Here is a 25305-nt window from a genome sequence, read left to right as displayed (position 1 = left end):
AAACCTCTGTAATTCTATGGCACACAGCACAAATAAAATACATATAGGGACTTCCCTGGCGGTCCAGTGGTTAAGACTTTGCCTTCCAGTGCAGGGGGTTCGGGTTCAATCCCTGGTTGGGGAGCTAAGATCCCACATGCCTCATAGCCAAAAAAACCAAGACATAACTCAGAAGCAATATTGTAACAAATTCAATAAAGACTTAAAAAAAAAATGGTCCACATCAAAAAACAACAACAAATAAAAACATAAACATATAAAAATGTACAGAAGAAATAAAGTGTTTTTACATTTAAAATTGTATCTAGCTTTCTAAAATTAAGTGAAAGAGCATCTTCCAATTATTATGTAATTAAAGAGATCACACACTGCTTTTATTTTTTAATTTGGAAGAGTTTATAATTATAATTTATTCTCTGCTAATAAATTTGAAAAGAATAAAATGGATGGATTTGGGGTAAATGTCATAGATTACAAAACAGATAAAGAAAGTATACAATCATACTAAATCAATAATAATGAAAGAAAGTTAAAGTCCTTGAATAATTACTTCCAAAAAAAAAGGAGCCCAGAGCTTAACTTTAATGAGAAAACTTCTCAATTTTAAAGGTACAGATAATTCAATTCTTTTTTAAAACATTTATTTTATTGAAGCATAGTTGATTTACAATGCTGTGTTAACTTCTGTTGTACAGCAAAGTGAGTCAGTTATATATATTCTTTTTCATATTCTTTTCCATTACGGTATATTACAGGATATTGAATATAGTTCCCGATAATTCCATTCTTTTTTTTCTTTTGGCCATGCCACGCGGCTTGCAGGATTTTAGTTCCCTGATCAGGGATTGAACCCAGGCCATGGCAGTGAAAGCACTGAGTCCTAACCATTAGGCCACCAGGGAACTCCCAATTCCATTCTTAAAAGCATAGAAAACAATTTTATAATGCTAACATGAAACTGACACAAAAACATAAAAAAATACAAGACAGTACAAAAGAGAAAGCCATAAAACAATGTAAATATAAACATACAAGTCCTACTTGCAGATAACATTCAAGAATATATCAATAGACAACTGCCTGCCATCAAGTAGGGTTTATTCCAGACACGTGGTTAAAAAAAAAAAATCTTTTGAAATAATTAGGTTAAAAAAAATTGAAATAAAAGTAGCGTGGTCCTATGTGCCTATCACCCAGCTTCCCCTCCAACAGTTACATCTTGATTATCTATTATACATTATCAAAAACCGGGAAAAACCAGGACACTGGCACAATATAATTAACTATACTATAGATCTCATATTCAGATTTCAACAGTTTTGGATGTTCTCATTTTTTCGTATGTCGTTACGTACAGTTCTATGACATTTTGCTACGTATACAGATCCACAGTACCCCCACCATAAGATAAAGAACTGTCTGTTACCACAATGAAACTCCCCTGTGCTACTCCTTTATAGTCACCAACCCTTGCTATTCTTTCTTTATAGTAATTATGCATCATACATTTCAAATGTTCCCTCTATTGAAAAGCATAGGATAAGGCTTTCAGATCCAAGTAACAACTTACCGATTTGTCTCTTGCTATCATTTCTGAGTTGCTCATTTTCTGGTCTTGAAACCTTGTGTACTTCAGCTATAGAACACACAGAAAGTGACAGTTAACTTAGGACACATAATCAAAAACTTCTGGAAAGTTAGAAATGGAAAAACAAACAAACCCAGAACAAAACCAAAAATCTATATATCCCCACCACCATCACTACTTTGAGTCAAATTTGAAAGACTGAACATTCTATCAAGTTCAGTTTAAATTTTCTAGGATCATTTACATAGAGTAAATGTTTTTAATGAAAGTAAGTTGAATGGAAGATGTTGACCAGTCAATTAAAAAATAGTAAATAGCTAAAGTTCTACCTCGCCTGTGCTCTTGATTCTCTATTGCTTTTTGGCTGGTTGATGGTAAAGGCCTGGTTGATGATACAGGGCTCCTTCTCCCAACAGGTGCTGGAGCAGGTAAGTGGGCCGAGGCTGTCTGCACTGCTTGTTCCATGGTTGGGCTTTTTCTCAAAGGGTCTAACTGAGGGCTTGAACGACCTGAAACGTAACCAAAAGATAAGAAACTATCCCTATCCTCTGGGGGTTTCAAAATAACCTAGATCCTAAAAATAGGTCTAGAGTTTTACTTCTACCAATTCAAATCCTCAGCACAATCTGAATCCATCTACTCATTAGACCAGAGTTTAAAACTGTTTATCTTTAGTGGGCTGGTCACTTGATCAGTAAATAAAATAAAATAAAATAAAATAAACCCCAAAACAAACAAAAAAACTCTGGTACAAAATCCCCCAGGAATATTATCAAAGATAATTTAGGCAGGTCAGGTGTAGGCTTTCCCCAATAACCACAACCACCAGATTACACTGAGACTTTAGCCATTATTTCTAGAGGCTTTAACTTCTTTTAAAATTTATTTTTGGCTGCGTTGGGTCTTCCTTGCTGCATGTGGGCTTTCTCTAGTTGCGGACAGCGGGGGCTACTCTTCCTTGTGGTATACGGTCTTCTCATTGCAGTGGCTTCTCTTGCTGCGGAGCACAGGCTCTAGGCGCGCGGGCTTCAGTAGTTGTGGCTCCGGGCTCTAGAGCACATGTGTTGCTCCGCGGCATGTGGGATCTTCTCAGACCAGGGATTGAACCCGTGTCCCCTGCTTTGGCAGGCGGGTTCTTAACCACTGTGCCACCAGGGAAGTCCTAACTTTTTTAGTACTTTCTGAAGATATGTCTAAAGTGATACCCTTATATCTATAAGTATTATCTGCATTAAATTTCTATTATAAAGGAAGTAAAGAACTAGAAAGTCAGGTGAAGTTCTTCGATTCCTTAGAGTCTTGGGTAATTAAACATCAATACTAAAAGGCCAGCAACAAATAAACCCTTCAGATAATTACACAGTAGCCATACTCACCCTCTGCTGTTTGAATGATCACTTGGCAAATTTTTGCTTAATATGGGTTTTGTACTTACAAATTCCATTTTTTCTTCCATGAGGTCAGAGCCTGGTCACAGTATGAACAGAAGAATGTAACACTGGGTGCTCCCATCATGCTTTTTGTCTCTAATGTTTGCCATAAATCTCCACTCAAGATGCTCTCACATCCCATGATATTGCACCAAAATAGGTTTTGCTTTAAAAAATTGTCCTCATTTTATGTAAAAAAAATATATTCCCAAATATGCTGCAAATGTTACTACCCACCTGTGCTACCTGCACAGGCTCCAAACTGGGGAACTGGTGAGTACTGACAGCACATTGGTGGTTGTGCACCAGGTGCTTCAGGGACTGTTTAGTAGTAATACTCCCCAAATATATGGTTAACTAAAGTATGCAATTACAAATGTGTGTCACCATTTCCAGCATTAATGACAAAGTTTACTCTGCCATTAATAGAAACACTGTAATTTTCCCACTGATTATAATGGGAAATCATAGTGGTTTATACAAGTTTTGGTCTAAGAGAAAACATTTTGTAATCACTTATCACCTTATAAACAGATTTATTTGTCAAACAAGTGTTAAGTTTTTGGAAAAGCCTATTGTTTAGGTAATTTTATCATAGTACATTAAATGATCTTATAAACTTACAAAACTTTACTTCATTAAGGCTTTTCTTTAAGATCCTGTGACTCACAATATTACAGAACTGCAAGTGATAGGGCAATCACAGTAAGTAATAACTCACTGCTGTTTTTTTTTTTAATATTTATTTATTTGGCCGCACTGGGTCTTAGTTATGGTATGCGGGATCTTTTAGTTGCAATATGTGGGATCTAGTTCCCTGACCAGGGATCAAACCTGGGCCCTCTGAATTGGGAGCACGGAGTCTTAGCCACAGGTAAGTCCCTGTATTTTGAAAACCTTTGTAATTAAAGTCTGGTACTACATCATGATGGCAATTTTGTTATAAACAGGGAAATACAGGTGATACTGGACATATTAGGAATAAACTCAAAAGCTCTTTTATAATAAACACACCCCCTTGAGTTATCTTCACCTTCTTATTCTTACAGTTACAAGAAAATTCTAGGTGTTAAAATTTTATAAACTTCAAAAATTTTAGCTGGTGAAATCAAAATGCAGATTCCCAGGCCACCTCTCCCATTGTTTTATTTAAACATACCTCTTTCTTCTAATAAATATGTAATTAAATTTTTTAAAAACATTTTAATCTATTCAAAACTTATTTTAGCCTTAAGTATGAGGCAAGGATTCTAGAGTTACATTTCCAAGTGATCAGGCAGTTGTCTGTTCACAACATCATTTATTGGATGGATCATTTAGTAGTCTTTCTCTACTAATTTAAAAATAACATCTTTATCATATACTAATTACTTATTTATACTTGGATCTATTTCTGACTTTTGCTCTATTCATCTCTAAATTTATTCCTGTACTGCTTTATTTTATGTATACTTTATTAAGGAGGTAAAGCCCTATCACATTACTTTTTTTTTTTTTTTTTTTTTTGCGGTACGCGGGCCTCTCACTGTTGTGGCCTCTCCGGTTGCGGAGCACAGGCTCCAGACGTGCAGGCTCAGTGGCCATGGCTCACGAGCCTAGCCACTCCACGGCATGTGGGATCTTCCCGGACCGGGGCATGAACCCATGTCCCCTGCATTGGCAGGCGGACTCTCAACCACTGCGCCACCAGGGAAGCCCTCATTACTTTTATTTTTAAAACATATCTAGGTATACTTGCATACTTATTTTTAAGATAGTCTGTGTATCTGTTTTATTAGGTTCTCTTACTATTCCATGTAGATTTATTGAAAGTACAGTAAATTTAATTATTATGAGAAATAAAGTCTTCCTAATACTACATCTTTTTATCTAGGAATAAGATATCTTTCTTTGATTACATGTAACTTCTTTTATGTCCCTCTATTATATTTTGTATCTTTCATCATAGAGACTGGCCATATTTCTTATTATGTATTTTATATATAATTTCTATTTCTCATCATTGTGAACATCTTCTTTTATCCCCATTAATAATCAGTGGGTTAGGTTTTAGGACATCTATTTTTTTTTAAATTTATTTAATTTTTGGCTGCATTGGGTCTTCCTGCTGTGCAAAGGCTTTCCCTAGTTGCAGTGAGCAGGGGCTACTCTTTGCTGTGGTGCACAGGCTTCTCATTGTTGTGGCTTCTCTTACTGCTGAGCATGGGCTCTAGGCACATGGGCTTCAATAGTTGTAGCATGCGGGCTGAGCAGTTGTGGCTCACGGGCTCTACAGCACAGGCTCAGTAGTTGTAGCTCACGGGCTTAGCTGCTCTGCGGCAATGTGGGATCTTCCTCGACCAGGGCTCGAACCCGTGTCCCCTGCACTGGCAGGTGGATTCTTAAACCACTGAGCCAGGGGGGAAGCCCTAGGACATCTACTGATTTTTATACTTATTCTCTACATTTTACCTCTATCTAATTTAAATCTCATATTAGTTCTAGTTTTTCAGTGAATTCTCAATTCCAAGTAGGAAGTCAGCATTGGCAAATAATGCTATTCTAATATTCATACTTATTTCTTTTTCATGTATTCCTGACATAGCTAAAAATTCCAGAACAATGCTGAGTAGCAATGAGAAAGGGAATCCTTACTTATGATTTTAATAAGAATCCTTCTGGTGCTTCAATATTAAGGTTAATGTTGGTTATTAATTAAGATAGCTAACATCTACTGAGCACGTTCTATGTGTCAGGCATTATGTTAAGGACACTGATACATTAAAAAAAAATTTAACCCTTACAATAAGTCTGTTGTTTTATCAGTAAAGTCCTGTTTTATAGTATGGAACACTAAAGCTTAAAAAGATTAAATATCTTCTCTAAGAAGGAAATCTTAAAAAAATTAACAAACCAATAACATACACACACAAATATACACTTATGTTAACCTAGATGAAAGCCTGGATGTAAATATTTGTTATTTCTGGGTGGTGAGATTATAGGTATTTTTATTTTCTTCCTATGCTTAGTGTATTTCTTTTTTAAAAAATTTATTGTAGTTGATTTACAAAGTTGTGTTAATTTCTACTGTACAGCAAAGTGATTCAGTTATACATATATATATACACATATATATTTTATATATATATACATTCTTTTTCATATTCTTTTCCATTATGGTTTATCACAGGATATTGAATATAGCTTCCCGTGCTATACAGTGCGCTTAGTGTATTTCTAATTTACCTACAAAAAATCTTTAGAATGTTAAAAAATTAAAAATTAAGTTTTTTTTAAATCAATATGAATAAAAGTAACTACAACTATTTCAAAATATCTAAAGTGAGATACACAGGATTATGTTTAGCATTGGCTTGATTTTACCCTCAAGTGCTTTAAAAAATACTGTCCTGATCATAATAGCATCTTTCTGAAATGACTTTACATTGTTTTATTTAAAAGTAAACATCCATATAAAGCAATGGGCCAGTTTCACCCACTTTAGCAGCAGATAAAGAATCCTGGGACCACTGAAGGTTATGAGACTGGTTGGTGGAAAAACAAAATTAAAAAGAAATGAAACAGGATCCTTTAAGCTTATTAAAATGCAGATCTCCAAGCTCCAGGGATTCTGATGTAGCAGTTCTCAGGATCTACATTTTTAAGAAGCATTCCAGATCAGATGATTTGATTGTGAGTGGTCCACACTGAGAGCCACTGCTCTAGATTCTATGAGGATGCTAGGAAAGATGCAACAGCATAATGAATAGTTTGTTTCCTCAGCTACTATTTCAAATTCATCAAGGATAGTTCATCCTCAGTGGTGAGTCTGAGATTGACCAGTAATATTTAAGTATTATATACAAGTAATATAATTGCTTTGTAAAAAAAAAAAAAAGGTCAAACTTAGACAATGTTCACCATTTCAGTTTTATGATCTAAGAATTATAAGAAGTCTGAACAGTGGAAGTCATTCAATAATGTACTTATTGAACAACAATTTAAAAATTTTTTTAAAGAACTAAGTAGAAATTATACATATGAGTTACAAGCTGCAAAAGCTCTTACATTCAGAGAAAGACTACTATCTATAGAAATTTAGAATGGAAAATTTTGAAGGAAAAAACAGCTTACCTTGAGATAACTGTGTTTTTAGAGATCTTGTATCCTGTGTAAAGGCAGAACCAACTGCACTACTTTGGGACAGGGTACCGCTGTTTGATGCTTCTGTTCCAAAGGATGTCAAGGAGCTTCCAGCTTTAAGAAAATTTTTTTGAATGACAAAAATTTTTTAAAAAAATTTTAAACCTTTCAATTATATAAAGTAACACAGCATTTTAATGATAATTGTCCCTCCCTGTAGCACCTGTGTAAATTAATAATACTGGAAATTAGTGAAACTGAATCAAAAAATAATTTGAGAAATTTTTGACAATATATAAAAAGCAAGCCCATATATACTCCAGCATCTTTGAATGCAAACAATTTTTTTTAACATATGCAATACTCTCCTGGACAGTTATACAGATGGGACAGCAAGGATGTACATCAGATAGAGAAGTAGCAGAAATGGTACATTCAATACCAACATTACGGTTCAATTATCTTAACACCAAGTATCTGCACAAATAGCCAAATCAGGAGACAGGTCTATGAAGAGCTTTCCCAGCATTTCCAAGGCAGTGGACAATGGACTCCAGTCCATTTTAATGCCTCCCCTCAGTACAGTATTGTGGGGCTGCATTCTGCCTAAAGCAACCACAAAAAGTTCTGGTAATATGAGGAACAAAATATGAGGAAAGGACCTTTGCTATACTAGGTTATGTCAATCTTCTTTTCTACATTTCTTCAGAATTTATGGATCAATCACTTTCCATATGCTGTGCTCTTTTCTTAATATTTAATATACATAGGTTTTCTCTAGCAGGAACTGTTTCAATAGCCCCTCTTCCCCCACCTCTAAATCCAATATGAAAGTGGTACTGAGAATAATGTTTTATGAAACAAAAATAATCACATCACTACAGTGCTTAGGACTCTCTGATGGCTTTCCACTGCCCTCAAGAAAAAAGTTCAAACTATTTACCTTAGTTTATAAGGTCCTCCCCCTTATCTGCCTACCTCTTTTCTCATTACTCATTTACACCTCTTTGTTCCACAACAGAAGTTTAACTACCTGCTTTTAAATTACTTGAAGATTATGATCATGTTCCTCACATCTTCTAATTTCCAAGCTAAGCAACTCTAGTTCCTTCAACAATTCTCATCTTCACATGCTCTTTAAGCCTTGCCTCTTTTGACTTCTCCTAATTTAATGAATTCTAGTTGTTCATCTCTCTTAAAACGGGGCATCAAAACTCAGCAAAGTACCTCAGACAATAAGAATGAATGGGACTCCTTTATAGGTGTAATCCATTCAGGCTGCAGTCCCAGCCAGCTAAGGAGAGGCCTAACATAACCTCCCACAACATCCCCAGAAATGTTGAGACTACTGCTCTCAATAATTCTGTGGGATGCTGAATCTATCCCATTATCCCTAGTATTTCTGGGTAATGACCAAGACATAAACCACTCTGATGATGTGTATTCAACCTCCATCCTGCTCTGACTCAATCTCCCACTGCTTGCGCCTGCCTCCCCACCGCCACCCAACCCCATGAGCAAACTCTTCTACATCCTCCGTCTCTTTTCTGACTTCCCAGTCATACTACACCCACCTCCCTCGTGCCATTGCTGCTATTGATTTATCTCAAATTATTTTTCATGTAGAGTGTGAGGCAGGGGTCATTGTTAATTTTTTCCAAATAGATATCTAGCTGCTGCAAGATCATTTGTTAAAAAGATTTCCCCTTCTATCCACAGGAAAATAAAAGTGAAATTTATAATCATCATTCACAAAAAAACCAAAACAAAACAAAAAAGACTTCCCTTCTCCATTGAACTGCACTGGCATCTTTGTCTTAAATCAGCATTTAAGTAGGTCTATTTCTGTACTCTCTATTCTTTACCCTGGTATATCTGTGTATTCTTATATCAATAATTCCCTGTTCTGAATCTTGAAATTGGGTGTATACCTCAAACTTCCTCTTTCTTCAAGAGTAGTTTGGCTATTATAGATTTTGTATTTCCATACAAATATTAGAATCAGCATGTCAATTTCTATTTTTAAAGTGTGATGGGATTTTGATCAGGATTGTGTTCAACCTGTAAACCAATTCTGGGGAAAGTATCATCATAAAAATAATATTGAATATTCTAACCCATAAGCATGGATTAACTCTCTATTTATTTAGATCTCTAAATTCTCTCAGCAGTGTTCTGTGATTTTTATTGTAGAGCAGAGTTTTCTCAACTTCAGCACTACTGACGTGTTGGGCCAGATAATTTTTTGTTGAGAGGGGTTGTCCCATGCATTGCAGGATGTTAAGTAGCATCCCTGGCCTCTACCCATTAGATGCTAGTAGTATCACCCAGTTGTGACAAACAAAAATGTCTCCAGGCATTACCAAATGTCCCCTGAGGGAGGGGGGTAAAATGAACTCCCCTCCACTGAGAACCACATAGAGATTTTCAAATACTATCTTTTGTTACATTCATTCCTGGGTATCTGATGTTATTGGTGCTATTGTAAGCTGTGTTGCACTTTATATTTCATTCACCAATAATTTGTGCTAGATCTGCAAACTTTATCTATAAGTAGCCAGATGGTAAATAAAATATTCTAGGCTTTTCAGGCCATATGCTCTCTGTTATAACTATACAACTCTGCCCTTGTAGTGTAGAAGTAGCCACAGACCACATGTAAATAAATGGGTATGGCTGTATTCCAGTAAAACAGGAGGCTGGTGGGATTTGGTCCACAGGCCATAGTTTGCCAAACTGTCTGTTCTGAATACAAAAATACAGTTGATTTTTGTATATTTACCATGTATTCCCTTACCATGCTAAATTCACTTATTCATTCCAGTAGCTTGAATATTCCTTTGCATTTTCTACATACACAATCATGTCACCTTCAAATAATGACATTTTTAGCTCTGCCTTTCCAATCTCTACATCTTTTATTTATTTATTTATTTTCTTGCCTCACTGGACTGACTAGGACCTCTAGAACAACACTACATGAAATAAGACAATAAGCGTTCTTTCGCTTTATTCCTTACCTCAAGGGAAAAGCATTCATTATCCCACCATTATGTGTGTAAGCTTTTCATTTCACTGTTCAGATTAGGAAACTCCCTCCTATTCCTTAGTTGTTGATAAATGGGTATTGAATTTTACCAAATGCCTGTTCTGTATCTCTTGGGATTGCAGTTTTTCGCCTTTATTCTGTTAATGTGGTAAATTACTAATGATTTTTAAATGTTAAAACATCTTTGCATTCCTGAGATGTCATTATGTAATATCCTTTTTATGAACTGCTGGCTTCCACTGCTAATACTATGTTAAGGATTTTTACATATATGTTCAGGGAAATTAGCTGTAATTTTATTTTCTTGTATTGATTTCATTTAGATACCATTTAGGTTTTGGTATCTCAGCTTCCCTTGGTTATCTGGTTAGGAAGTGTTCTTCTTTTATTCTCTCAAAGAGTTTGTGTAAGATTGGTAAAATTATTTCTTCCCTAAATGGTAGAATTTATCAGTAAAGCAAATAGTCTAGAATTTTCTTTACAGAAGATTTTAAATTAGTTTCAACTTCTTTAACAGGGTGATACTGAGACTGTACTTCCTCCTGTGTTGGTTTAGGAAAGTTGTATTTTCAAGGAACTTGTCTATTTCATCTGAGATGTCAAATCTGTTGACATAAAGTTGTTCACAATATCTTCATATTATCCTTTTAGGATCTATAGTGATGCCTACACTTTCATTTTTTTTTTGATTTTTTTAAAATTAATTAATTTATTTTTGGCTCTATTGGGTCTTCGTTTCCGTGCCAGGGCTTTCTCTAGTTGCAGCGAGCGGGGGCCACTTTTCATCACGGTGCGTGGGCTTCTCTTGTTGCGGAGCACAGGCTCCAAACGTGCAGGCTCAGCAGTTGTGGCTCACGGGCCTAGTTGCTCCGTGGCATGTGGGATCTTCCCAGACCAGGGCTCGAACCCGTGTCCCCTACTACGTTGGCAGGCAGATTCTCAACCACTGCGCCACCAGGGAAGCCCTACACTTTCATTCTTGATATCAGTATTTGAGTCTTCTTTTTTTCCTTGTTTAATCTTGCTAGGGGCTCATTAATTTTATGAAATTTTTCCAAGAACCAGCTCCTGGCTTTGATGATATTATATATATATTTTTGACTTGTTTCTATTTCCTTGATTTCTGCTTTAAATTTTTTCTCCCTTCTAGTACTTTGGGCTAATTTTCTTTCCTTTTTTTTAGCTTCTTAATAAGCTGGCAGCTTAGAGCACTGATTTTAAAATATTCTTGTTTTGGGGGCTTCCCTGGTGGTACAGTGGTTGAGAGTCCACCTGCCGATGCAGGGGACATGGGTTCGTGCCCCGGTCCGGGAAGATCCCACATGCTGCAGAGAGGCTGGGCCCGTGAGCCATGGCCGCTGAGCCTGTGCTCCGCAACGGGAGAGGCCACAACAGTGAGAGGCCTGCGTACCGCAAAAAAAAAAAAAAAAAAAAATCTTGTTTTCTTATATATGTATTTAAAGGTATGAAATTTCCCCTAAGCAATGCTTAAGCTCCACTCACAAATTTTGATATGTTGTACTTTATGATCATTATATTTAAAAATATTTTATTTCTCCTATGATTTCTTCTTTAATTCATTAGTGATTTTTGTAAGTTTGCTCAATTTCTGTATTGAGCAAACAGAAATATACTATTTGTATATTTTTCAAGTTATCTTTATTAATTCCAAATTTAATTTCTTTGTGGTTTGAGAAGATACCACGTATGATTTCAATCCTTCTGAATTTAATGTAACTCATTTTATGGACCAGGATTTGATCTATCCCATTGATTGATCAATATTTACTTAAAAGAATCTACTTTCTGCAATTGTTGGTGTTGGTGTACTATTTTATAAAAGTTACATACACATCGAGGATTGTTACAGCTTCCTGACGTACTGTTATGAAGAATCCTTCTTTATCTTTGGCAGTACTCCTGATCTTTAAGCTGCTTTGTCTGATGTTAATTTTCCTAACATAGTTTTCTTGTTATCAGTGTTTGTATGGTATGTCATGCCTTTTTCTGTTCTTTAACTTTCTGTCTTTTAATTCATCTCTTATAAACATCACATAGCCGGGTCTTTTTAAAAAAAATTCAGTTTGATGATCTCTGCTTTTTAACTGGAATGTTTAATTCCTTTATACATTACCAAAGTAGATATATTTATTTATTTATTTAGGCTATACCACGTGGCATGAGGGATTAGTTCCCTGACCAGGGATCAAACCTGTGCCCTCTGCAGTGGAGGCAGGGAGTCCTGACCAATGGACTGCCAGGAAATTGCCCCTAAGCAGATCTTTAACAATCCTTTGTCATCCTTAATGCATGAAACACCCTCCTGGTTTATGCTAACTTTATTTATTTTATTTTTGGCTGTGTCAGGTCTCAGGTGCAACACATGGGATCTTCGTTGCAGCATGTGGGATCCTCTGCTGCAGTGTGGGCTCCTTGTTGCAGCGCGTGGGCTCCAGAGCATGTGGGCTCTGTAGTTGTGGCATGCGGGCTCTCTTGCTGTGGCCCGTGTGCTCAGTAGTTGCAGTGTGTGGGCTTAGTTGTCCTGCGGCATGTGAGATCTTAGGTCCCCGACCAGGGATCGAACCCATATCCCCTGCATTGGAAGGCAGATTCTTAACCACTGGACAACCAGGGAAGTCCCTATGCTAACTTTAAAGTTCATAAGCATGTTAAGTATTCATTAAACTCAGTGATTAAAAATTAACGTGTACAAAACACTAGAGACCTAAGAGAATCACTGTCCAATATGGTTCTGCTATTTAAGCAGCTAAAATGTACCCACTGGCTGAACCCATGTTCAGCCAATATGCCTCCATCTTGCCCACAAGAGTAGTATGAGACTTAGCATGTCATGGTTATTTTGATGCTTCAGTTTACTGTGAGATAATTAATTTTCCCTAATTAACATCAGTAATGACCTAATCTTTGCACATAAAAATTATTTGTGCATCAACTTAAAAAAAACAAAGTATGAGAGTATCTCTTTCTTCACAATCTTGCCAAAACAGAATATATTCAAACTTTTGGGTTTTTGTCAAATTGATAGTGAGAAATGGTGTCTTGGTGATGACTTAAGCTGTATATCTCTTATCATGAGCAAGATTTAAGCATCTTTCCATGTTTAAGCGCCATTTGTATTTATTTTTTTCTGAAAAAGGCGAAGTCAGTTTCTAATCTTTACAAATTTTTCTGTTGGATTGTAGAGCTTTATTTTTAGAAGCTCTTTAGATATTCAGGATATTAACCCTTCATGATATAAATTGCAAATAAAACTATGAAAATTAAAATAGAAAAAATTCCTCCCAAACAGCAATAGTGTAATCTTGATTTATTTAAACTTTCTCTTTACATCAGAATATTAGGCACAGAAAATGAAAACAAGAGGCTTAAATTAAAATCTGGCTTAATTTTACCAACACAAACTATATCTAAGTTAATTCCGTTTCTAAAAAACATCTGCCACCTTAATCAATGCTACAGTTTTCCTCCTCCTCGTTTAACTACTTCTAAATACTATATATAGTTCTCTAATTAGCCACTCCAAAAATTGTTCTGCCAGTATGAAAATCAAACAATCAAAAATAATCTGTCAGGGCTTCCCTGGTGGCACAGTGGTTGAGCGTCCGCCTGCCGATGCAGGGGACACGGGTTCGTGCCCCGGTCCGGGAAGATCCCACATGCCGCGGAGTGCCTGGGCCCGTGAGCCATGGCCGCTGAGCCTGCGCGTCCGGAGCCTGTGCTCCGCGACGGGAGAGGCCACAACAGTGAGAGGCCCGCATACCGCAAAAAAACAAACGAAAAAAATCTGTCACTGCAAAAATTAAGTCTACCCACATGGAAAGCACAAGCAAAACCTTCTACCTTTTTGACACCCAAAGAACACTAAACCAGCAACCTCCAATATCAAAATTAGGTAAAAGCATTTATAAGGAATATATATTTCACCACCACAAAATACTTTGATTAGAGGAGCAGGATGTGAAGAATAGCAGAAGCAGTATTTATTATGTAGATACTTTGTGCTAGATACTGTTCAAATGCTTTATACATATTAAGTTATGCAAACTTCACAGTAATGTAGAAGGTAAGTACAATAATCCAAATGTTAGCTAACTATTCAACTTAGTGAAAGGAGTCTCAAAAGGATAATATAATTTGCAACTGTCCCTTATCTGAATCCTCAGAATAGGATTCTAACAGTTATAACTAACGTAGAGTATATCTTGATTAACATGTATAAGCAACATTGATCTTCACTTGACTAGGATTAGAAGGTACGTGGACCAAAGCTACCCTATTTCACCAATCCAACAATAAATCTGAAAGTAATTAAATATTTAAATTTTGATTAGGGATCAATGTCTGGGTTACAACCCACCCCCCAACAAAAATAAATAAATTTGAAAAATGTCAAACCTGTGTCAAAATTGAAAGAGGAGTACACTGAATATCAATATATTCCTCCATCTAGCTCACCAACTACTAACATCTTGCCACGCCTATTCCATTTCTTCATGTTGTGATATACACAATTCTCTTTTTCCTATATAGACTACAATCAGTTTGCCTCTTCACCCTTAAATACTTCAAAATTATCTCCCCAAAACAGACATTCTCTTATATGGTTAACCACAATACCATTACCACATCTAAGAAAATAAACAATAACACCATCCAACATTTAGTCCTTACTCAAAGTTCCTCAGTAGTCCTAAAACATTCTTTATTATCAACTTCTCCTAAAACTTGCGATCCAATCACATATTATATTTGGATGCTATGTCTCTTCAGTCTTCCCAAGTCTAAAACAGTCCCAGGACTTCCCTGGTGGCACAGAGGTTAAGAATCCGCCTGCCAACACAGAGAATATGGGTTCGAGCCCTGGTCCGGGAAGATCCCACATACCACGGAGCAACTAAGCCCGTGCGCCACAACTACTGAGCCTGCGCTCTAAAGCCCACTCGCCTAGAGCCCGTGCTCCTTAACAAGAGAAGCTACTACAATGAGAAGCCTGCGCAACACAACGGAAGAGTAGCCCCCGCTCGCCGCAACTAAAGAAAGCCCATGCACAGCAACAAAGACCCAACACAGCCAAGAATAAATAATAAATTAATTAATTAAAATAAAATAAAATAAAGATCGAATGCAATTAAAAAAAAACCAGTCCCGCTGCCTCTGTTCTTTACAACATTGAATCCTTTGAAGAGCCTGGCATTCTGAATATATATCTCAATTTCTTCATGATTAGAGTCTGCATTTTCAGCAAGAATACCACAGAAGTGAAGTTGTTTACCCCCCTTCCCCCATATCATCACATCAGCAGACATATAATCATTAATTATGGCAATGCCAAACTTGACGACTTAATTAAGATGGTGACCATCAGATCTCTCCATTATAAAGGCACATTTTCTCCCTTTGGAATTAATAAGTAAACTGTGGGATGATACTTTTAAGATCATTTAAATATCCTGTTCCAACACCATTCACCCAATGATTTTAGCATCCACTGATAATCCTTGTTAATTATTTCACTAGAGATTACAAAATGGTGATTTTCTATGTCCACCACTCTTTCTATTTATTAGCTAGTGTTATTCTAAAAGCATTGTTTCCTCTTTTTCCTCTTCTTTTTAAAAGGGGCCTAGATCCCTTTTAGTGGGGAGAGGTATTTAGAAAGCAAGAACTGGGTTTATACACGTTCTTTGCTACTGGGTATCACTGCTTCCAGGCCCTTTCTATGAACAGAGTCAGGAAACAACCAGTTTTTAAAAAATGAGTTCACACCTATACCTCCAATTCACATTCACCACCATAGCGTTCTTCTTTACCTTTCCCCATTCCATATTTATATCTCCCTTCTCCAAGGTAAGAATACCATTTCTCAACAACATCAATATATTACTCATTTGCCCTATCCTATAATACATACAAAATAGTTTCAAAATTAACACCACCAATACCACTACCAATAATAAACCCTAAGTCAAGTTTTTTTTAATAGTTGTATTTATTCCTACAATATATCTTACTAAGAGTGTAAAAATTTACTTGAATTCTTATTTCTGTGTGGTTATGTTATCTGATATAGTTGTTTCTGTTTGTATTCATTCAATTTTTGGATTTACTTTTTTCCCATTGTTTATTTTGTGAATAAGTAAAACATTTACATACTTGGAAAGTCACAACTATATAAAAAATATTCATAGAAAGGAATTAATTTTAACAAAACCTGTTAACATACTAATGAGTTTCAAGATAAACCTGAAACTGGATTTGTGATCAGTGAAATAAACTGATAAGTGATTATTTCAATGGAATTAAAAAAGATTAAGGGCTAGAGTTTGAGAGTTAAAACTCTTCTTTATTGTGGAAATTTCAATAAAGGTGTACTTAAGAGCTAAAATGCACAACTATAAAAATAAACACAAAAAAATCTGATCTGATTATACCTAGCTTTTGTACATGATAACCTTTGTCCTCCAATCATAAACAGGACTGTTACTAGCCTAGCCCTCCTATACTTTCTCCTTATAGTGTTATATATTGATATTGCTCCCTAATAATGGCATTATCTCTACTTCCCTTTTTGAAAACCCACAATGTTGGAAAAAATGCTTATTTTAAATGGATATATCTTATGTAAATTTAAAATAACATTCAATAAAATTTGGTAATTGGATATATCTAGATTTTTTTTTAATGTTAGCATTCTAAGAGATGGCCTTTATAGAACCACTAATCATTAAGGACATTAAAATAAAGTCTTTAAAATAATAGGCTACAAAAGGAACACCAAACAATATGTCTGAAAATTTGTGGTTTTATATATCTTTGTGGTAAAGACAGGGAAATATACAAAAAAGAAAGAAAAAAAAGGAAAAAAGCACAACATACCAACACCAACAGCCCCAAACTGCTGCCCGACTAATGAACTTGGACTGAATTGACTGTATGTTGGCATCCTGCCGAAAGGTCCATAGGAGCCCACTGACTGGAATGAAGAAGTAGATGAGCCTAGTGAAGACTGAAGAAGAGATCATGGGTTAATTTTCCAGGCCCTAAACAATATGTACATAATGGAAAGAAATTCAGATATTTACATTTTAAAGAAAACTATTAAATTACAACTACTAGACACAAAAGCAATTATAACAACTTGCAACATGCATTTAATGTTAAAACAGCTGAATAACCTGATTGCAGAATTTATATACATGTGTCAATTGTACGCAATGTGATTTATAAATGCTTTTTTCTACAATGAACTCCTCCTCTGAGTTCAGTTTTACAACAGATTTAGGAAAGAACCGAAGAAAAGTTACCCGAATAAGTAAACTAACTTTGCTTAAAGAAAAAATATGAGAAAAATCAAATTTCATTATAGTACTAAGTTTCAGTCTGGTGGTGACATAAGTAAGACATCTCACTTTTGATTTTACTCTTATTTTCAATCACTTGAGGTATACTATTAAATTTATGGGAAAGAAATGCAGAAACAAACTATCCTGTACAAAACCACTTACTACTTACACTTTTAAATAGTTATTATTACGTTAAAGAGCACTTTATAAAAAGCTTCTTACTAAACCTAAAATACATATATATAAATATATTAATATGTATATATATACATTAATTTATCTTAACATAAAATGTTTGATAATATAAATATGAAGTGTACTAACAGCCACTAGGATACAAGTTCACTGATGGCAGAACCCTATCTGTATGTTTGCTGCTAGTATCAGACACATGGCAGGTATTCAATAAATACTACTGAACGAATGAATCAAAAGATCAAAAGCCAAAATTTACAGTGGCTGGAAGAAGTTTTTAAAAATCATTTTGAATTGTGCTCTCTAGGTTATTGTCATTCCATAAAACTGACTGATGAAATAAGTTGTTCTCTGGAGAGTTATCAAAAGATATGAGAGTCCAATAACATCGCTCTTTGGTGTAGGCAGCTATTTCTATGAGAATGTGTCTCCTCTCCCTCCATTTAAGAAGTTTGCACTTTCTCAGGATTCTTTCAGACTTAATTCGTCAAAAGTAAGACTTAAAAAGCAGGGGATAGGTAAGAGTAGAGAATTTCTCCAGTTTATGTTGCAAGAACCAAATTTTTTATTTCTTAAAAGGCTTATCTTATACTCAGAAAAATAGTAAGTAAATGTTAAAAGGTACTTTCTCTTTTTTTCCCCATTTTAATTTTATATAGTACTTAATATTTTCTTTAGAAGAGTTCATTAGCTATTTCCTTTTAATAGCTGGAAGGCACATTCTATGCAAGATAATATATATTTTAATAGTCAGTTTTGTGAAAACCTAAGATTTTTATCAGTCACAGCATAAAAAAGAGGAAGTTAAAAAAACCCAATAAGCATATTTTACTGCAAATGACCAAAGACTTTTGACAAGAAAAAAACTTGAGAAGAAAATGGATTCAGCAGAAAAACCATATGGGGGCCACAAAGTTTTTAATCATCTATGCCAGGAACTAAAAACACTCATGTTAACCTGCTTCCTCTGCTGCTATAGTAGAAATTCAGAGCTTCTATGTGCTTCCAATTAACATATAAACAGGTACTATAATGAACATCTTCTTTAATTCATAATTTACAATCTTTTAGACATCATGTGTTTCTGTTTTAAATAAAATACACAAATTTTATAATTCCTCGGGCTTCCCTGGTGGCACAGTCGTTAAGAATCCGCCTGCCAATGCAGGGGACATGGGTTCAATCCCTGGTCCGGGAAGATCCCACATGCCATGGAGCAACTAAGCTCATGCGCCACAACTACTGAAGCCTGTGCACCTACAGCCCGTGCTCTGCAACAAGAGAAGCCACAACAATGAGAAGCCCGTGCACCGTAACGAAGAGTAGCCCCCGCTCGCCGCAACTAGAGAAAGCCCGCGCACAGCAACGAAGACCCAACACAGACAAGAATAAAACCAAATAAATAAATTAACTCATTAAAAAAAACCTTCTCTTAATGAGAATACTTAGGATCGTCTTCTTTAATACTTCATTTGGGAATTGAACAACGTATCTGTATGTGTTAAAATCCTTTTATATTTTTGCATTGCATGTATACTATGTAACAAACATATCATATATAATGTGATTTAGCATTTTTTTCATTAAACTTAGTCATCTTACCTAAGAGTAGCCATCACCACCCTGGTTTGTAATATGATCCACATGTGAATAGTACAGTGGCATGGATCCTGGATTCTAGAGCCAGAATTCCTGGGTCTGTTCAAATTATGGGTCTACTTCAATTTCCTCACTTATAAAAATGAGGATTATAAAAATGAGAATAACTATAGTACCAAGCTGAGAGGGTGTTGTGAGGATTGTCCTATTATATGTGCAGTGCTTTGAATAGTGCTTCTTACAAAGTCAGATCTCAATAAATGTTAGCTATTTTAACCATTGTTGAAATCAGAAAGTATCTTATGATAAAAATTAATTCCTCAGCTATTTCTTAATCTATTTAGTCCCAACTTATTATCTAAAGAGAAAAACCTGGGTGAGAACATTATCCAGTTATTTTGGGTATCCAGGTAACTAGAAAACGGTAATAAGCTTATATGAACATTTAATCGAGAAAATTTAAAAAACAAAAACAAGGAGAGGCAAAATCCAAGGCTAGTTATGTGCATGAAATTTACTTGAACTCCAAGACAAATTTACTATGTTACCTGAACGATAGCTGGGTCCTGAGGCAAAGAACATTGTGGTTTTGGTGGCTCACAAACAGTGAGGTCTTTAATATCACTCCCACGGAATATAATGTATTCAAAGACTTCATCTCGAGGTGGTATTGGACGATCTGTTGGTCTGTCTTCTGTACCAAAGGACCGAACTGGTGAGAAAACAGAGGATATGAGATACATGTCTACTCACTGTATTCAGCTAGTGCCTCTTACAATGCACTGTTTCAAGTACTAAAGAGCAGTTCTTAAATGCCATCCATAAGAAAGTATTTATTAATTTGTAGCTAAGTAAATTTTTTTTCTTAAGTGGAAAACAGAGTGGGTTTTGCATAGAGCTAAATGTGTTCAATTTAAAAGACTATTGGCGGGGCGGCGGGGCTTCCCTGGTGGCGCAGTGGTTAAGAATCCGCCTGCCAATGCAAGGGACACGGGTTTGAGCCCTGGTCCGGGAAGATCCCACATGCTGCAGAGCAACTAAGTCCGTGCGCCATAACTACTGAGCCTGCGCTCTAGAGCCTGCGAGTCACAACTACTGAGCCCACGTGCCACAACTACTGAAGCCTGCACGTCTAGAGCCCATGCTCCACAAGAGAAGCCACTGCAATGAGAAGCCTGCGCACCGCAACAAAGAGTAGCCCCCGCTCGCCGCAACTAGAAAGTCTGCACAGAGCAATGAAGACCTAATGCGGCCAAAAACAAATAAATAAAATAAATAAATTTATATATTAAAAAAAAAAAGAATCTGCCTGCCAATGCAGGGGACACGGGTTCGAGCCCTGGTCCGGGAAGATCCCACATGCTGCTCAGCAACTAAGCCCGTGCACCACAACTACCGAGCCTGTGCTCTACAGCCCGTGAGCCACAACTACTGAAGCCCGCGTGCCTAGAGCCCGTGCTCCACAAGAGAAGCCAGCGCAATGAGAAGCCCACGCACGGCAACGAAGAGTAGCCCCCGCTCACTGCAACTAGAGGGAGCCCGCGCGCAGCGACAAAGACCCAACACAGCAAAAAAAAAAAAAAGTTATCTTTAAAAAAAACAAACAAGACTATCGGTATTATGAGGTTGTGTTCTTCCTACATTTTTATTTACTTATATCTTTGGTGGTTGTGATAAGAGGAGGTGTTAAAAATGTCCTTCATTGTTATTTATTTTTAATGCCCTCATTCAGCAAAATAAAAAACTGGCAGCATTTCGTGTGTGTGTGTGTGTGTGTGTGTGTGTGTGTGTGTGTGTGTGTGTGTGTGTGTGTGTGTGTGTGTGTGTGTGTGTGTGTGTGTGTGTGTGTGGTAAGTGAAGATGTGAAGAGTTTCCCAATCTACAAAAATCCCAAAGTTTTGGAAATTGAGCTTTGGGTTTAAGAGAAGAAAATGGAAAGAATATCCATCTTGGTGAATAGTACGTCCTCTAGAAGCCAAGGAAAGCAGCTGTCAAACTATTCAGCTCCATGGGATAGCCTGAAATGCCCTAGTTACCTAAAATATCTATCTCATAATTAAATCTGATTATTTTAACACTTAAGATAGCATTACTCAAAGGTGAACTGTGGACCACCTGCATCAGGGTAAGCTAGAAAGATCCTCAAATCCACTGACTCAAATCTTCTGGGAAGAGGGTATAGAAATCTGCATTTTAAACCAATTCCTCAAGAGTTTCTTATGAATACTAAAGTTTCAGGTTCACTATCTTAGGAGACTTCTGATGTTGATATCCCTATAGAAACTCCAAATAAGAAAGTTTTCAATATCAGATATTATTCATTTAAAGAGTGTCCTAGAGGAAGTAAACACCTTAACATTGTGCAAAGTTTTGAATGTATGCATTTTTCTGCAGAATTGATCCATAGCTAGATAGAAAATAAAGATTTCAGTTTAAATAATGCCTTTTTTTAAATCCTAAAAATTCTTTCTAGTACTTATGAGACTTCCAGGAAAGATGATGGCATGGTTGTAGGTTTGCAGAATATGCCTCCCTAAAAACTAAAGAAAATTAAAAAGTTTAAATCTCCTTAAACCAGGAAAATACCTCAAACCTATACCATAAAGCTTTATTAAAAACTATCATTCAGATACTGAATAAGTTAGTACAAACCAGAAGACCAAGTCCAGAATCCACATGTAGCATGCTGAGAAATTTTCCCAGGCACCCTCCAACCTGGTGGACGGGGACACAGATGTGATAAAGGAAAAGATGTAGGACGTCCTAGCTGAAGCATCCCTTCCTCTGGTGGCCGAACAATACTTTATCAGGGCGGGAGCAAGTGACAAGGTCCTATATCTTGTCCTTTAACCAAAAGGAAGGCCAAAAAGAATTAGAAAAAGCAAGACTAATAAAATTACAAGTAGGCCAATCTCACTCCTAAACTTAGCACCACCACTATCGCCACCATACAATGCTTTATAAAGTCCCAGACCTCCAAAGTAACAGATTAGCTCATCCTGAAGCTGCAGGCAGGTGGGGTGGGGTTAAAGGTCTTCCATCTATTTACAAAACCAAAGAGACGCTCTACTAGGCTTTCTAAGGCATAACAAAACCATTCAAACTATACCCATGTAGTCAAAAGAAAGATGAAAAATCCATTCAGGATTAATATTTATCACAGGAAACAGAAGAAAATTTCAGAAAGAACTGCTTTACATTCTCAAGAAAAATAAAACTCTTATGATCAAAATGATACTGAAAAGAAAAGGTAGCATAGTTAAGGAAAGAAAAAATAGACAAGGCAAATATAACAGCAGAACTAATAAAACATATCAACAATAAGCAGAACAGTCTCTGAGAAAGACAACAGAACAAATAAGAGAAAATATAACTAAAGATATAACAAGCATCCTGACATAAAGACCTAAATTTGATCAAGTTTCACTGTACTTCCAGGAAAAAAAAAATTAGTGCACTATAAGCCATACAGACTTATCCTTTGCTACATCAAAATAAAGAACTCACAGAAACAGTGCCATCAAAAAATAAGAGATGGACAACAAATCCCTTTAAGCACATAAATATATGTGACAATTTACTAAGGTGCTAGAATAGAATGTAAATTTAAAAAAAAAAAAAAGCTACCATACAGCAAAAGAGGGAAAATGAAAAAGTATGAAAACAGAGACCATGAGTTTGAGAAACAGGCTCTAATGATGGAAACCGATTTGATCAGATTTAATGTTTTCAACAGACAGTTCTTGTAGCATTATAAAGAATAAGTTAATTAGAAGAGCAATCAGAAGGGAACACATGTCTGGAAGATAACAATAAATGAGAGGTGGTGAAGGTTGAAACCTGGACATTGAGAATAGAAAGAGAGAAGGCCGGACAAACACAGAAAAGGTAGAAAATTACTAGTACTATTCTGCTACAAAACATTTCAATACATGAATTAGCTCATGTGCAACTGGCTAGTAAGGGAATTATGTCAGTACAGTCAAAAATCACTTTGTTTCATCCCTAAGTTTTTTAACCTGTTATTTTTATTTATTTATTGCACTTTAGGGGGCAGCAGCTAAACACAGAAAGCCACAGAGTAACAGTATATGATGCCCAATCACCCCAAGTTTCCTCTTGGCTCAATTTGGCTATGCAATCAGTCTTATAAGTGCTTATTGCATGGTTCTGCATGGTTCTCCCTGATCCTGATGCACTCTTTCATTGTCTCCAACAGCAGATTCAACTCTTTTTTATACTTTCTTCCATCAGGCTACCTTACATTTTTTTCTTTCAAGCTGGTAGATGACTTCATTGTTAGGTATACTTCACCAGCATTTTTGTTAACGCTATCATTTCCATTCATTTTCTTTTTCTTCTTTTCTTTTTTTTTTTGGCCACACCACTTGGCTTGCAGGATCTTAGGTCCCGGACCAGGGATTGAACCTGGGCCCCAGCAGTGAAAGCGCCAAGTCCTACCTAACCACTGGACTGCCAGGGAATTCCCTATTTTTCTTAATTGTGGTAAGAATACATAACATGAGATCTACCCTCTTAACAAAATTTTAAGTGTACATCACAGTATTGTTAATTATAAACAGAGCTCTACAACTTTACCACCTTGCTTAACGGAAACTTTATACCCACTGAACCACAGTGTATCATTTCCTCCTACCCGTAGCCCCTGGCAACCACTATCCTCCAGTATATTTTCTTCTGTAACTTGGAAAATAAAATCAAAAAGGAAGCAGAGGGCCAGTTTGGAAATTACTGGGCAAGTGCTGGTGAAAAGGTACCTAAAGAAGGAGGTCAAAATATAACATTATTTATCAAATGTAATTTCTTACTTAGAGTTCTACAACTCTGTCCACTTTTTTTCAAAATAGACTGCTATATTATTTGTTACATCAAATAATATATTTGATATACAATAATATATTGTATATTAGGTAAATATACAGTAACATTAAACATGCTATGTATGAGGCAGATTATAAAACTATTATTTTCAAAAGATTACAACTATCTGAAATTAAAACATATATGTGAGTGACATCATGGAAGATGGTAGAGTAGGAAGATCCAGGAATTGGTCCCTCCACCCAAACAACTATTGGGCTGGCAAACAGTCTGAATTAACCTTTGTGGAACTATGGAATCTAGTCAAATGCCTGTAGCATCCAAGGGAGCACCTAATGAAGAAAGAGGCCAGTAACCTTTGGTGAATTCTGGCATTTTGCAGAGTGGCTGGCTATTACCATTCATCATCTCCCATCTCTGTCAAGGGCAGCTGTGGGGACAGTGGCCCATGTTTCTGGTGCAGCTTGCTGATGCCAGGTGGGCAACAGGGATCCTGTCCTCCAAAAAATTAGGGTTGTATGACATGATCTGCCTGAAAATTCACTGAGGGCCCAGCACAGAGGCTGGCCATTGTTTCAACCCTCAAGGGCAGGGCACAAGTGGCTTCTCTAGTAGTGCTGGTGAAGGCATTTAGAAGAGTTAGCATATCCTTTCCCCCCTCAACAACAGCAGAATGTACATTATTCTAAATTGCACATGGAACATTTTTCAGGACAGACCAAATTTTAGGCCAAAACCAACTCTCAATAAATTGAAAAGGATTGAATTTTATGAAGTATTCTCTGACCACAGTGGAATGAAGCTAGAAATTAATAATAGAAGGGAAACTGGAAAATTCACAAGTACGTGTAAATTAAACTGACTCTTAAAGAACCAATAAGTCAAAGAAGAAATCACTAGGGAAATTAAGAAAAATCTGAAGACAATTGGAAAAGAAAATACCACCTGCCAAAATCAGGGGATGTAGAGAATGCCATACTCAAGCAGGAAATTTATAAATGCTACACTAAAAGAATCTCAAATGATCTTTATTAAGAAACTAGAAAAAGAACAAACTAAACCCAAATCCAGCAGAAGGAAGGAAGGAAATTATACTGGATTAGGGATGAGATG

General features: G+C 36.2%; 1 protein-coding gene across 9 annotated transcripts in view; it reads right to left on the bottom strand.

The window, feature by feature from the left end:
• Positions 1-25305, bottom strand: part of LSM14A (LSM14A mRNA processing body assembly factor) — a 70307-nt gene that overhangs the window by 25540 nt on the left and 19462 nt on the right. For 7 of the 9 annotated variants that reach the window (XR_012327959.1, XM_019940974.3, XM_019940975.3 and 4 more), the window contains exons 2-6: positions 19899-20062; positions 17090-17219; positions 7135-7257; positions 1918-2097; positions 1571-1636 (exon numbers count right to left, since the gene is read on the bottom strand). Coding sequence is in view for 8 of the 9 variants with exons in the window: in XM_019940974.3 (XP_019796533.1) it covers positions 1571-1636; positions 1918-2097; positions 7135-7257; positions 17090-17219; positions 19899-20062 (663 nt within the window). In the remaining variant the exon portion in view is untranslated. The remainder of the gene's footprint in view (positions 1-1570; positions 1637-1917; positions 2098-7134; positions 7258-17089; positions 17220-19898; positions 20063-25305) is intronic. The other 2 variants (XM_073795764.1, XM_073795765.1) reach the window with 1 other exon arrangement.

This window comes from Tursiops truncatus, chromosome 19 (genome assembly GCF_011762595.2).
Source record: "Tursiops truncatus isolate mTurTru1 chromosome 19, mTurTru1.mat.Y, whole genome shotgun sequence".
In the NCBI taxonomy this organism is placed as follows: Eukaryota; Metazoa; Chordata; class Mammalia; order Artiodactyla; family Delphinidae; genus Tursiops; species Tursiops truncatus.
The sequence above is the reverse complement of the archived record's forward strand: the minus strand, read 5'-3'. Positions and strand labels throughout refer to the sequence as shown.